Genomic DNA, 15523 nt, shown 5'->3' with positions numbered 1-15523 from the left:
GTGTGAATGTCCTGGGGCAGAAGAGGGCTGGCCCCTTGGGGAACTGAGAGAGACAAGTGGGACCCAGTGCTTAGCCAAGGCTGATGGAGCAAGGAGCAGGGCCACATGGGAGCACTGTGCCTCCTGAGAGTCTGGATGTTATTCCATTTAAATGGGAAGCCCTGGGAAGGGGTGGGCATCTTTAAAAGGCCCCTCTGGTTGGTGGGGTTGAGGTGCCAAGAAGAAGGAGGCTGTAATGATGGTGCCAATGCTAAGTGATGGTGACTGGTGATATGGTGCCAGCAGGGCTCAAGAGAGGTGGTGGCATGGTGTGTTTTAGAATCTCTTAGATGGGCTAGATGTGTCCTGTCCCACCAGTGATGGGATCAATCTCTGGAATGCTGCCATTCCCACTCTGGCCACCCCTCTGGGGACCAGAGGAAGGTGGAAGGTTTGGGGTCCCACAGCGCTGCTTCCATCCTGAACTGCTCCCCACTAGCTAGGTGACCTCAGACATGCCACGCACCCTCCCGGGGACCTCAGGGGACACTCGGTGAATGTCAGAGCTCTTTCTGCCAAAATAGTTTGCACTTTGTTAGGCTTAAAGTCAAGCTGCCTGGGTCGTGCCTGGGTTCAGCAGGACGTGACCCTGGGCATGGTAACCTTTCTGAGCCTCAGTTTCCTCATCTGTAAAATGCGCTGGTGAGGTTGCAGCAGGGGTTAAATGAGATGGTTAGGGAAAGCTGATGGTGGAGTTCCCAGTGCATGATGAGCCCTAAGTGAGTGATGGTTACTCTTGCAGCTCCTCCTTCATCTCCTGAGCTGCACCTCACACCAGGCCTCGGGCTCCACTCTCAGGATCCCAGGTCCTCAGAATGATAATCGCAGTCTGAGCTTTCTTGGAGAGAGCTTGGAAGTGAGTGTGAGGAAAGGCAGCAAAAGCTGAAGGACCAGACAAAAACACAGAGCTTACTCCAGCTGTTTTCAAGTTAAAGTTTATTGCCTTGTCTGACTTGGTAGCTATACACGTGTATCCAATGGCATCAAAGAGTCCATGGTGAAAAGTCAGTCTCCCCTGCCACTCCTGTCCTCCCACCATCCCGTTCCCCTACTCGGAAGTAACTTGATGACCACATTCTTCTCCCCACACCCAGAGATGTTCCATGTTTATACAAACAAAAGCCTACCGATTTTTTTTTAGCACAAATGGCTGCCAATTAAAAGACATGCCTTTTTAAAAATGTAACAATATGCCTGGGAGATTATTCCATGTCAGAAATACAGAACTACTTTAATCTTTTTCACAGCTGCATAGTATCCCATTTAGATAAGCCTCCCATCCTTTCTTTTAAGCAATTCCACTTGTACTGTTTCTAATGTCTTTATCATCTCAATTAGTTCTGCAATGAGTATTCTTATACACCTGTCATCTTATATATTTGTTAATATATCTATGGAATACATTTCTAGGAGGATCATTGTAGTAATTGGCACAAAAATTTTAAATCTTAATTAGTATTGCCAAATCACTCTCTGTAGAGAATGTACCAATTTTTCCTTTCAACCAATGTGTGAGGTGACTGTCCTCATTTCCCTTGACATAAATCATCAGATTTTATTCACTCTTTCTAATCTGATATGATTATAGTTTTAATTTTCATTTCTTTTATTGTGAATGAAGATTTCCTTTTGTTTTGCATCCTAAAGGGCTGTATTTTCTGTGTACTCTCTATTCATATCTTTTGACCATTTTTCTATTTGATTGTTGATGTTTTTAGAGTTGATTTGTAGGAGCACTTTTATATCAAGGTATCTAGCCTTTGTGACATGAGTTAGAAATATGTTTCCACTCTGGCTTTTGACTTTGTTGACAGTGCTTTCTGCCTTGCAGACATTTTTGTTTTTGTATGGTTGGATCAGACTTTATGTCATAGCTTCTAGATTATGAACTGTACTTGGGAAAGTGTGCCCCTCTCCATGGTTAGAAAGGAATTTTCCCACATTTTCCTCTAGGATTTTTATGATTTTTTTGAAGCATGTAAATCTTTGATCCTCTTGGAATTTATCCTGGTTCATGAGGAGGTATGAATCTAACTTGACTTTGTCCTGATAACCACCGGCCTGCCCACCACCCTCTATTAATAACAGCTCTCATCCCAGCAGTTCGAGGGGCTCAGGTATAAGGGCAAGGGCAGATCACAGCATACACGGGGCTTTGGATTTGAGCCTCTGTCTTAAGAACAATGGGAAAGTGAGGAGTGGCGGGACGGGAGTGCCATGATCAGATTTGCATCTAGCCTCCGAATGGAGACTGGAGAGCATTGGGTCAGCATATTTGAAGCCATCTCTGATCCCAGGCACATCCCTTTCACTGCTAGTGGGTTTCAGCTCCTGGGTCTCCAGCCCTCTCTCCAACACCACTTCTGGGTGAACTCCTAGGGATCTTGATATCCGCATAGAAGCCCCTCACACCCTCGGCCTCTCACACCTCACTCGTGACTGACGGCCTCAGTTCCTACTTGACTGGCACAGTTGGAGCAGTTGGAAGAAAACTTCCACAAACTCCACCTGCACGGCCACACACCTGCATGCGCCGCCTCCCTGCTTATTGCCACAGACGGACTATCCAGGCTCCTGAGCACAGCCAATGCCACCTCTTATGCCAGGGCCAGTCCTTCTCGCCTCCTCAAGGACATCGCTCCAGGAATCCCCCTTTCTCCAACATATCGGGTCTTCCGCTTCCTGCTGATGACTCCCATTGTGCAAACATGCTGCTGTGCCTCTCATCCTGAAGAAATCCCTTCTCTGGACTTCACGCCACCAAAGCAACTACTCCATCTTTGCTCCCCTTTGCAGCAGAACTCCTAGAAAGCTCTCACTGTCCACATTCCTCCCCTCCCCTTCCCATCAGATGTCCACTCCTATCACCCTTCCTGTCTGTGGCCTCTGCATTGCTAGGTCCAGCCATCAGGTCTCAGTCCTCACCTCACGTGACCATCAGCACTGATCGGCATGGGGATTATGCCATCCCCCTTGATGCACGCCCTCCACTCAGCTTCCAGGACTTCCTTCTCTTTCCCACCCCCTTCTAACTGTTGGAGTGCCCCCGAGGACCATGGGTGCACAGCTGAGCACCTGATCCTTCCAGCCGAACCTGCCAACCTACAGTCTCCCCACCTCTGTTGATAGCAACAACATCCTTTCAGTCGCTCAAGCCAAAATCTTCCTTGACTCGTGTCTCTTAGACTCCACAGTCTAGAGAAATCCTCTCGGCTCTACCTGCAGAATCAATCCAGAACTCAGCCACTTCCACCCCCTACACCGCTTCCATTGGCTGCGAGCCACCATCACCTCTCCCCTACATCACTGCAATAAGCTGCCCCGCATGGTATGACCCTTTTAAAACATAAACCAGGTCATATTATCTCTGCTCAAAACCCTGCAAGGGCTCCCACCTCAGAAAGAAGATAAAGTCCTACAAATCACCTACAAGGCCCCCCACAATCTGCCTCCCAGCACTAATAGTGCCCCTTACCCTGCTCTGCTGCCTGTCTCTTTCCACGACACTATTGCCTTCCAGGTGATGTACTGTTTATTATGCTTATTGTATCTCAGCTGTCCTCTCACTAGAAGGGGACAGGGGTGCTTGTCACTTTCACTGCTGTATCCCACTTTCCCAGAACAGCATTTAGAACAGTAGGCACTCAGTGAATGTCTGTGGGATGAGTGAAGAGGGTGATGAGTGAAGAAGCTATTGCAACAGTCAGGAGATGCTGGGGTAACATAGATGAGGTTGTGGTATGGGGGAGAGACCCAAGGGGGGGATGGGCTCCAGAGCAACAAACAGTGGACGTGCCAATAGAGCGTGTGGAGAGGGACTCCTCATTTTCCCGTTCACTAGCTGGTCAGGAGGGGATGCCATCCACAGAGACCAGGAGCTGGAGAGGAGCACATTTGTGGGCAGAGGATTGTGAGTGTGACTGTGCATCCTTGTTTGAGGAATCATGGGATTATTCAAGGGGAGATCAAGCAGGCAGCTCAAAAAGGGAGCCTGGGCCTCAAGGCATGGTCAGGACTGGAGATTTGGGACACTTCCACCTAGTGTAGCCATGAGCATGGAAGAGCTCCTTGGAGAAGATGGAGAGAGGAGACTGATGAGCAGGGAACTGAAAAGAAGAAAGCTTAGACTTGATCCCTGAGGAGCCTTGGTATGTGAGGCTGGGAGAGGAGACTGAGTCAGCTGAATAGCTAGGGAGGTGGGAGGACACGTCATCTTGGAAGCCGAAGGAGGAGAGCACTTCTAGAAGGAGGTAGAAGATGAGTCCAAGGAGGAGAAGAAATCCTGTTGGGCTTATTGATTGGAGGAGGTCGTTGGAGACATGGTGAGTGCCATCTTGGTGGAGGGATAGGAATGGAATCCAAACCGGAGGGTCATGAGGTCAGTGGAAGGTAACTGAGGGGAGACCCCCTCTTTCCAGCAGTGCAGCTGTGAGAGAGAGAAGAGCTGGGGCAGGAACAGAGGAGGGCGTGGAACAAAGGATGCTTTTCTCATGTTCAGAGCTGTGGGGAAGGATCTGCTTGAAAGGCAGGCTTGACCAGGGGAGCTTGGGGGCCGCAGGGTCCCAAAAAGGAGGAGGCGGGTCAGCTCCTCTGAGTTGTCAATGAAAATAATCAATAAACAATCTATAAAAGGAATAGAAAAGAGTTTTACTTGAGCCCAACTGAGGACTATAGCCCAGAAGCCAGCCTCACAGATAACTCTGAGCAACTGCTCCAGAGAAGCATGGTTTTCAGCACAGCTTTATGTCTTGTCAGAACAAAGAACCACAAACAAGTCAGGGATACATTCCTTCAAGGTTTCAAAAAAACAGATCAGCAAGTACACAGTGAGTCAGTATGGCTTTGGCACCTGGGAAGGGAATCTTATCATCAAAGGAGTACCAGCATTGGCGTCCCAGGAAGGGAGGCATTTAATCTTTATTTTTAACGTGGACATTCTTTACTTCTGGTCAATGTGCCCTTTTCTTTAATAATTAAAGCAGGTGTACAGTGTATGTTTGATAGGCCACAAACAGGATGTTTTAGTTCGCAGAAAACCCAAGTTAACTCATGTATAAGCCAGAATGACTTCCCCATACCTCAATATGTGAACATTTCTTCTATCAGAGTTAACCTGAGGGGCACGGAGCAGAGGCCAGGCACAGGTGCAGGTACAGGCAGGTGTGGGCGTGTGGCATCAGAAAGGCAATGGCAAGTCCGTCTGGTGGCTTTTCTCTTTTTTGTAAAACAGAGAGCAGGCTGAAAGAGAGATGCCAGCTGTACGGATGTCCACGTGGCCAACAACCTGCCCGGCCCCTAGTCTAGGCTTAGGGAACACACAGTCCACTCCCCTGCCACGTTACGTTCTCAGGCATTAGCACCATCATGCATTAGTTGCTCAAGCGAAAAATCATTGTCTCATCTCTCTCCTTCCTCTATGCCCGATACACCTCTCCACTCATCCTCCACCATTAAATCCATGAGCAAGTCCTGTCTGTCCTCACTGATAAGTACCATCCGACTCACTTCTCTTCATCTCCACAGCCAACCCCCAAGTCCAGGCCACTGTCACCTACAGGGGGACAACTGCAGCCCATCCTCATGCCCACTCTTTCCCCCTCAAATCACTCCTCTGTGCAGAACTCTTCAGTGGCCGCCACTGTCCTTCAAATCACGCTCCACTGGACAATGACGTGGAAACAAGATGCTGGGGTCTGGTTGGCTTGCCTTCTCCCCAGGCCCTCCCCTGCTGCAGCCCGCTCAGTTTCACCTGGACCCTAGATGCCCAGTGACCTTGGCATGTTTGGAGCTTTTCCCTCCTAGCCACGCTCTTCCCTCCCTGTTCCTCTCCCCGATAACTATTCCTCACCCTCTGGACTCAGCCTAGCCTCCCGACCCGAATCAGCCCAGTCTGGCTCCAGCCCCTCATTACGTGCTGGGAGCTTCCTGTGCTTCCTCCTTGTGTCGTTGTTTTCTTAAGTATTGATCCATCCAAGGAAAATTCTGTGAGTCAGAGATCTTGCCTCTTTCACCACTGGTCCCATTAACCTGCACCCAGCGGCCCATCCGTAAATATGTGTGGGCTGGCTGACTGCCTATGTGTGGGCTGGCTGACTGCCGAGGGCCGCCTCCCTGTGCCGGCCTCACTCTCCAGACTGAGGTCTGGGGTCCGCCAGGAGAGAGCAGAGGAGTCACTTGTCTGGCAGCAACATGGCTCTAGTGGAAAATGTGTAGGATTTGAGAGTCGGGAGACTTCCTTCGGGGATAAATTCCACCCCTAACCAACTATGTGGCCTTGGACAAGTCATTTCTTTCTCTCTGAGCCTCTGTGTGGTCATCTGTCACATGGGTATGTTCATCATACCTCAAAGATTGTTGAGAAGGTCAAATGCTGTCATAGATGTGCAATATGGTTTGCAGACTGTAAGGTGAGGAACACCTGACTGTTCTCCATGGGGCAAGTCTCAGCTTGCTGCACCAGCCTTCCCTGCAGCAGCCCCCTGTGCTTCCAGACTCGCCCCCTTCAAAGCCCCCACGCGCAGCCAGGCTCGGCACCGCTAACCCCTACATAGTGGGAGCTGGGCTATGGGGCCCCCACCCCCCTACATGTCAGCTTAGCCTCACACTCACACATCCAGTGCACCTAGGAGTATTCTCACCTCCGCCCAGAATGTTTTCTTTCTCAAGTCTCTCCCTTTCCATAGAAATGAACCAACCCCTAGTGAGTTCCAAAATGTGTTCTTCAGGCAGGAACAGGTCTGATTCCTACCCTGCCTGCCAAAACCCAACACGGGTGGGCCCCAAGCAAGAAGCAGCAGCAGCCTCATGTAATGCATGCAGGAACCAAAACTTGCTGGATTGTCTTTACCAGGCAAATGCCCACCCAGCCCCTCCAAGGACAGAGGCACTCCCTCTGCCCTGCCACTTGGCTTTGGGGCCAATGACAGCATCAAAGCCTTGCGAGGAGGGGTGGCCAGGAGCTGTGTGAGAGAGGGGCCGGCCTGGGCGAGGGGACCCTCTCTCCCTTTGATGCTGACTGTGGCTTCTCTGCTTGTGTTTTGCAGGTCCTCCCGTAAGTGTCCTGGATTATGCTCTCTGCTCCTGAAAGATAAGACATTTTGTTTTCTCTCTGTGTAGCACTTTCATGAAAATAATATTTGATTAGAGCGATGTGTCCTTAAAATTAAATTCAGTCCCAGACAGGGGCCATATTTTTTTGTGACTTGTAGATGAATGCAAGCACAGGATTCCATGGGCTTGACTTGCCCAGTGAAGCATCCTGTGACTGTTTTCCCTCCAAGAGAGCTGACATGAGCCTGGTTGGTCCTCACCAAATCTCTGGCTCAGCTTGATGCACAGAAATGCAAGCACCATACCCATATTTCCTAAATGTTCAGCAGCAGTTGATCTGTGTAAACATTTTCGTCTCACATGCTTTGGCAGAAAGGGCTCTGGAGTCAGGCAGTTATGCCAGGATTATGTTGGGCTTGACCACTAGATCCTGGGGTCCGTTTTCCTTCTTTGCCAAGATATTTGACTCTCCGGGTTGGGCAACAGAGACCTTGAGAGCCCAGCTGGCCAGTGAGGGTGCTGAGTTTGAGAAGGGTGTGAGGGAGGGGCTGGCTGCCCAATCCACAGCAGCCCCGGAAATCCCGTTCCTTCTCCAAGACACATGACAAGTCTGCCTTTGATTCATCTTGGCAGTTTTTCAGAGCCTGATAAATCCTGATGAATGAATTCAAGAAGCACATTGACAGTCCTCTTGAGCCAAAATTAACCTTCTAAAGGAATTCCTTTCAGATGAGCAGCTTTGTTTTACTTCCACTCACCATGATTCATTTCCCGATCAGCACCCTTCAGAATCTGGACTTCTTGATGCATGTAGCCACACCACATTGAGCCAGAAAGTGAGAATGTGTAGATTTATGGGCTACGAGCAGTTTTTCACAGTTGAGTCATTCCTGACTGTCACGTGGAGGCTAACCTGCGTGAACTTGCCGAAGTGCGTAATGCAGAGGGCTATGGAGAAAATTTGGTTTTTTGTGTTTTTTTTTTTAACTTGGCTGTTAAACGACTAAGTGGATTAAACAAACGCAGAATTCTCAAGCTGCAACCTGAGATGGATGCCAATGTATGGGACACTGGCGGGGCAGCCACTGCTCGGAGCACATGGGGTCAGAGAAGCATCCAGTAGCAGTAAAGGCGCCCCCATATCTCTGGTTTTCAAGGCTGTCTTCCTCAGGTCACCCCATCCCAGTGGCAACAGACAGGAAACCCATATCCTGCTCACTAGGCCCCAGATCAGGCCCCATTTAAGGAGCATTTTCCGTGGTAACTGTGATGCCGCCCTCCAGAAGCCCACAATCCCACAAGGTCCTTGCCGTGTGCCTTGGCTGATGTGGGGAGGACATGTGTGGTGTGTGCCCCGGTGGCCCCTCCAACCTGGCCCTATGAGGTGGGGAATGGGTGCTCCATCCCCCAGACCCATTGGAGCCCTGCATCCCCCCCCCCAACCTTGAAGGAGTCAGTTACCAGCCAGCAGCCTCTGCTGCAAACCCTGCAGACGTTGGGGGGATCTGGGGCCCTGACTGAGTTCTAAGTGTTGCCATATGGTTTTCTGCCGAAAGTCTAATTATTAATGACGTATTAATTACCACAGGGGCAATCAGGACGAGATGGCTACCCGGTAATTTGCCATATATTTTTTTGCTCTCTTTGCCCTTTACTCTCAAGCCAGTATTCTTCCTCTGTGCCTTTATTTAACTGTCTGCACTCCTCTCCTCCTCCTCCTCCTCTGCTCCTCAGTGGCCGCGGTCTCTCTGTGGAGGGAGTAGCGTTAGCTCTGCAAAGATGCAGGATGTGCAGATCTGCAGGGCCCTGGCCTGGAGGGAACCGTCTGCAGCTCTAGCTGCCTTGCAGACAAATCAAATAGCCTTCAAGAAAGAGTCTTATTGGCGTGCTGAGTCCACCCAACACTGCTCTTCCTGGCCAGTGTGTCAGCCCTGAGCCCAGGGTCCAGCCCTTGGCTGTGGAGTGAGTGCCCTCCCGTGGGCTTGGCTGCCAGACTCTTTCCAGTGGACAGAAGACTCCCTGTCCCAGCCCACCATGTCCTGTCACCACTCGAGAACTGGAACCAACCAACTGGTTGGTTCCAGTTTGGCCTTCTTAGTGTCGTTACTTCTCAGATCTTTTACAATTAAACCTAAAAGTTAGCTTATACTTGGAATGAATGTCCCAGCCTGGGCTGAGAGAGCACCACGTCAGAAGCAAGGTGAAATATGGCTGTGCCACTGTCTAGTCCTGCACGGAGGTCAAGGCCCATGGTAGCAGCATGCAGAAGTCCTGATAAAGAAAGAGCAGGGGGTAGGCCTGGTGAAGGAGAGCATGGCAGGACCATCCTGTTGGGAGATTTGTTCTGTGCCTCAGGCCAGGAAGATTCAGGGAGGGAAATGTTGATGGATTCAGAGGCCTCTCTAGTGGCCAGCTCTGTCCAGAGTCAGGATTGGCTGGCAGTGGAGGGCGGGGTCAGGGAGTGGGTGTCCCCAGTCTTGCAGGAGCCACCTTCCCAGAAGGCTGTGGAGGGCCGTCCGGCCCTGAGCATAAGGGAGACCTGGGCATGGATTCCAACCCTGCTGCCTCCTAGCTGGGTGACCTTGGGGAAGGCTCTGGCATTCTCTGAGCTTCAGTTTCCTGTTCTGTGAAATGGGGTCATGCAAGGCCTCCCTAACAGCACTGGAGTTGGGATTAATTAAGACTGAGGAGGTGATGGCTACACAAAATGGGTCACAAACCCAGCCTACAATTCTTGGTGGAAACTTTGGGGGGCATTTACCTCATGTCTCGAGTGGTCCGTGCTCCACCCACCCAGGCAGCCAGGGCAGCTCCCCCAGCAGCAAGCAGTCCGACCCCTCAGACCAGAAACATCCTGCTCTGTGTGGGGTAAGAACGAAATGCGAAGCCAGCCATGATCCACCTTCACCCCACAGGAGCACACAGGGGATCAGGGCACCGCCACCTCCCAGCAGCTTTTCCTGATTGGTCCACATTCCTAGACATGGCAGCTAGAGTCTTGGGGAACCACAGGCTTTTGCTGGAACATTTCAGCCTCGTGTCCTGGGCCTGCTCGCTTCACTAGCTCAGGAGCACTGGAAACTTCCTGCAGAACCACTCCTGGGATTACCTAGTTACCTTTTATACTCCAGGGTTACTCTTGATTGTAGGTGCCCGTGTCCAAAGGGGAGTGGGTGGTGTCTGGGTGAGTGGATTTCTTCCCTCTTGCCCATTGTTGTCTCCTCTGAGCACACATGACCCAGGCTGTGAGCATCAGAGAGGCTGCTGGCTGATTGTGGGAATCATTTTCCTCGGGCGAGGGTCAGGGGACTCCAGACCAGCTGCCAGGGGTCCAGTCTACCTCCCACAGAGCCTCTTCCCCTCTGCCACCATCCCTGCCCTTCTTCCCAGGACGGAGCAGGCTGGGGGGTGGCCAGCAGGCTCTGTGGGTGATGAGTAGGAGTCCTCCTTCAGAGTTAGGCAGCTGGGAATTGAATTCCCTCACAAGCTGTGAAGCTGGGGGCAAGCCCCTCAGCAGCCCTAAGAATCTGTTTCCTTCCATGTGAAGAAGAGAGCTGGGATTTAGGTGAAGTGAGGTCACAGCAAACGGTGGTCAGGTGACTAGGTCCATTACAGGGCTGTCAGGGAATTAAGCTTGGTGTTTAGTGTGTGAGGTTTTCGGCACTGAGCCTGGGTCAGAGACAGGGCTCTGTGAATTTGGGGTGGGGAGGCCAAGGGAGGGATGTGCATGCAGTGTGTCCACCTGGTATGAAGTTGGGAGCTTTCTGGGAAGGGAGCAGGTTAGGGCCCAGCAAGCCTTCCCCACTGCCTGTTTGCAGACGGTGCTGGCAGCCCATGCCCTTGGCCCCTTAAGCTTCTCATCACTGGGCAGCCCTGAGAAGGCTGGGCCCGGTGAGGGGTGAGGAGAAGCTGGTGTCATACCCATGATTACCCCAGGGCTGGGTTGCCCCTTTTCCTGAGGTCGCCCACCCCAGTTTGCATGCAACTCCACTTCCACACAGATCTGGGCATCTTCCCTGAGTGGGCTGGCCTTGCCTGCAGCTGGGTTCAAGGTGTTTGTGCCTCCAGTGCCAGGAGCCAGCCAACTCGCCCAGCTGTGTGCCTCCAAGCACCCTTGTTCCATCAGGCCGCACAGGCTGTCCCTTCAGTGGAGGGATACAGGGTGGAGGTGACACTCCGCCTGGCTTTCCCCAAAGGAGGGAAGCAGGCCCATGTGGGCAGGCAGAGGTTGGGAGGGAATTCTGTAGGCTCGGGGGGCCCATGTGTTTTAAGCTGAAATTCAGATCTCTCAGCCTGTGGAGGGCCTGGCTCCCAGCCCGAGCTCTGCTGACAGACGGCTCCATGTGGTCATCCCAGGGTTAGGGCAACCCCTGCAGCACGAGGGGCCTGGCCACCTGAGAGGCACCTCGTGTACTGAGTATTCACGGACTTTGAGTCTCTCTGACCCCAGTCCCGTCCTGGCTCAGCTGTGCGGTCTTGGGTACTTGGCCTCTTGGAACCTGGGGAGATCATACCTACAGAGTTGGAGACTTAAAGGGGGGAATACACGCAGGGCCCAAGTGCAGCACGGCAGGTGGCAGCCCCTCGATAATATCTCTATCTTTCCTCACCCCACAAAACCTCGAGGGAAGGAAAGACAGGCTTAGGAAATCATTCTGATCCATCAACACACATTGGCAGCACTTGGAAAGGAAAATGGCTTTGAACAGTCAGTTTAAAAAAACTTTTGGGTGCTCCTTTCTTTTTCTTGAACTAAGCTTCAAGACCAGTTTCAGGGAGTTTTTTGTGTTGTTTTGTTTTGTTTTTCCTTTGTGCTAAAATCATGCCACTTCCTAAAGGGAAGTAAGAGCAAGAAAAGAGTCAAGCAGGATGCCTGTGGTAGAGACTGTGCCGGCTGAATGTTCTGGATTAATCCAGTGTGGCCCCCCACCCCGTAAGGAGACCAGCTGAAACCAGGTCCATATATGGACCCGATAGGGGCTGTAGGGGGACAGGGCCATAGGAGCTAAGCGTGTCTGTGGGGCAGGCTGTAGACTGAAAAGGGCCTCAGTCACCTTGTCCACAGCCTCCCTGTACAGAGGCCAGCCTGTCCTTTTCTGCTGCCAAGCGTTCATGAATAGCTCTCTGCTGATGACAAAAGAAGCATGGTTTTTATAAAACCTTCCCAAAATAGAGAAAAGCACAAAAAAGGAAAAAACAATCGTCCATAATCCTACCACCCACAGATAAGTCCTCTCAATATTTTGGCATTTGTTCTTCCCATACTTTTTGTGTACAAGTTTGTTTTTATAGTTATTATTCTAAAAATGGGATTACAGTGGACATACGTTTTTGTGGCCTATTTTTTTCACTTAATATAGCATAAGATTTTTCCACATCATTAAGAATTCTTATAGAAAGTAATAGCTGCATAGCATTTTATCACATATATAATTGATTTAACCAGTCTCCAAGTTATATTATTTATACTGACCGTCTTTCACCCTTGTAGTCAACGTCGTGGGAATTAATCTAGGCTTATTTCCATGATTATCTCCTTTGAATAAATGTCTAGAAGTTGAATTGCTGGCCCAAAGGGTTTGCACATGTTTAAGGCTTTTGATGTGTACTGCCAAATTGCCCTCCCGGAGGCTGTGTTAATTTACATTCACACCAACAGCACATGAATGCTACATGTTGCCCCAAGCCCTGGCCAATCATGGGTATTATACTTTTAAATCTATGCCAATATAAGTTAAAAATTTATGGATGTACGTATGTATCTTGTTTTAATTTAGGGTGTATTTTCATTAGAAGTACGGTCTCAGAGATTAAACTAGTGTTGATAAAGTTTGTGTAATTCTAACTGCCATCTGGTGGTAGAACTTGAAATTGCAGGTATAGAATTTAAAGAGATCACCAGCATTTGAGAGCTTTCAGATTCCAATTGATCCAGGGACAGCAGATATCATGGAATCAGCCACACACGGGAGAATTTTGAACTCAGAACATTGTCAGTCCAAGGTGGGACCTGCAGAGGACCCCTGGGCCCAGCATTCCTACATTAAGGGGTAGTAATCAGCATTTATGTTGATAAAGTGATTTTGCCATCTCATAAATAGCAGGCTTGGCTCTGTTCAACAAATCCAGAAGGTGTGTTTTGTACTAGGGTAGCACAAAGAGAATCAGACCCAGTTGCAGTCTTTGGGGAGCTATGGGGGAGGGGGACCAACAGCCAATTTGCCATGGGATAGAGAGGGAGGGACAACTAGGGGTCACTGTGACCTTCCTAGAGGTTTCTTCACACAAACACTTTTTTTCCACTCCAAACTGTGGCTTCTGTCTGGGATGAAAAGACCTGTCTCTCATGCAAGGCTCAGTATTGCCTACATCTTGACTTTGGCACAGAAAAAGTCTCATCATTTCCTATTTACAACATCAAAATCCTCACATTTCCTCTTTTTTGGTATTTGGACTTTTTTGACTCAGCATTGAGCTTTAGTGACTTTCGCGTTTATTTTACACCTTCAGAATACAATTCAAACATTTTTGAAAAATATGTATTTGGTAAATCTTCCAGGGCTTAAGATTTGTGTATTTGAATGTATGAGGAGAGTGTTAGGTTGTCAGGTACATAGAAATGATGAAACCCAGTGAGGGCCAGTGGTACAGAGGCCCTGGAATGGGGGAGCATGCCCACTTCAGAAACACCATCAGTCATTGTCTCTGTGCCAGGTGCTTTTCTGGGTCTTTGTGACAAGGCCCCTCCGTGAAGTGAGGAAGAGAGAAACAAACAAGTAATAAACCAACAAGATAGCTTCAAACAGTAAAATGTGCTAGAGAATAAAGCAGGGGATGTGATGAGAGGGCTGACTGGGTGGATGGGTGGGTATAATTTGGATTAAATCATCAGAAGGCTCTTGGGGAAGATGACATTTGAGGTGAGACTTAAATGATGAACAGATGTAGCAATCTTTGGCGGGGGTGGGTGAGAAATGCTCCTGGCAGAGGAAGAAGCAAGTGCACAGGTCATGAGGTAGGAACAAGTGTCATGTGTCCAGGGTACATGTGAGGCCAATGTGGCTGGAGTGAGCGAGCAAGTGCCAGGAAATGGTAGAAGGGGAAGTCAGAGAGGTCTCCAAGGCTGTGTGGGATAGAATCTTATAGGCCACGCTGAGAGGCTGACCCAGGCAGGAGGCCAAGGGAACTTGGCTCTATGTTTACAGAAACTACCTGTCCACAGAGACAGCTGCCTTGACAAGGGCGGGGAGTCTCTCTGCTCCCCAGGGAACTAGAAGAAAGGACTGTCCACTCTCATCCCCCGGAAGCCTTTCCAACGTGCCTGGGAACAAGTGCACAGACCAAGTGCTTGCTGGGGGCATGATTGCCCGCGTTCCCACCCTGGGAGATTGATGGTCTCGGCCCTGCTGGACAGAGGAGGAAGCTGGGCTCAGACACTGATAGGACTTGGCCAAGACACAAGGCCCACCCGCATGGCAAAGCCCGGATTAGCACCCAGCCTGAAGACTCTCCGTCACACCAGCCACCCTATCAGTAAGCAGGCTGTGGCAGCAGACCAGGGCTCAGACTGTCTCTGCATTGACAGAATGGTCTTCCTCCTCTCACCACCCAGAGAAACAGATTATTTGGGGTGAATGTTCTGTTTCTCTTCCTCATCCCTGTTTTTATCTGGCCCTGGAGCTCTCTCCCTATTCCACCCCCATTATCAAATTGTTAAGACCCTTTCCTGCTGTCCATTAAAAAAACAAACAAAAACAGAAAACCAGTTCTGACTTAAATGAAGAAGAAAATTTCTTCATTCCACCTTCTTTCCTATTCCTCATCCATGTGTCTGTATCATAGCGATTATTAGAAATTACGGTCCCCCTCGTGGTGAAATGTCCAATTCCGTTTCCCTGTCCAGGAGCAGCTGAGTGAAGCAGAGAGACCACAGCCATGATCAAGTCCTTTTCCACCCCTGCCGATAGGCAGTCACTTAGCCCTTCTGTCCACATTTGCAGTGTGAGGCTTGGCCTGGATGAAAACATTAGGGATCGGATCTGTGCAGCACTTCAGTTTCAAAGTACATCCTATCCCTGGACATGATGATTTGTGCCCATCTTGTGGACTGAAAAACTGAAGCTTAGAGTGGCCATGCCACTTTTCCAGATCTCACAGTGGCAAGCACATGGGGCCTGGCTTCCCCCTGAAGACTCCCTAGACCTTCCCACACAGAGACCTTTATGGCACAGTGGGTAAGGCTGTAATGCATCCAGACAGGGCCTCGGACCCCACAGAGGAAGGAGGAGCTAACTCTGCCTGGGACAAGGGGAGGCCTCATAGAAGAGGGACAGTTGGGGCATGTCTTGAGGGATGAGTAGGAGTTTGGCACGAAGACAAGGTAGGAGGCATTCCATGCAGCACCAGCACAGGCACAATGAAAACGGCAGGGGGC

The 15523-nt window shown here is 50.1% G+C and overlaps 1 protein-coding gene across 1 annotated transcript in view; it reads left to right on the top strand.

Annotated features, from left to right (window-relative positions):
* COL23A1 (collagen type XXIII alpha 1 chain) overlaps positions 1-15523 on the top strand; it is a 358312-nt gene that overhangs the window by 304959 nt on the left and 37830 nt on the right. The window contains exons 4-5 of the mRNA XM_068534663.1: positions 7083-7090; positions 8678-8704. Coding sequence (XP_068390764.1) covers positions 7083-7090; positions 8678-8704 — 35 coding nt within the window. The remainder of the gene's footprint in view (positions 1-7082; positions 7091-8677; positions 8705-15523) is intronic.

The sequence above is a fragment of the Eschrichtius robustus genome, chromosome 2 (assembly GCF_028021215.1).
Source record: "Eschrichtius robustus isolate mEscRob2 chromosome 2, mEscRob2.pri, whole genome shotgun sequence".
In the NCBI taxonomy this organism is placed as follows: domain Eukaryota; kingdom Metazoa; phylum Chordata; class Mammalia; order Artiodactyla; family Eschrichtiidae; genus Eschrichtius; species Eschrichtius robustus.
This window is presented reverse-complemented; position numbering and strand designations above follow the sequence as displayed.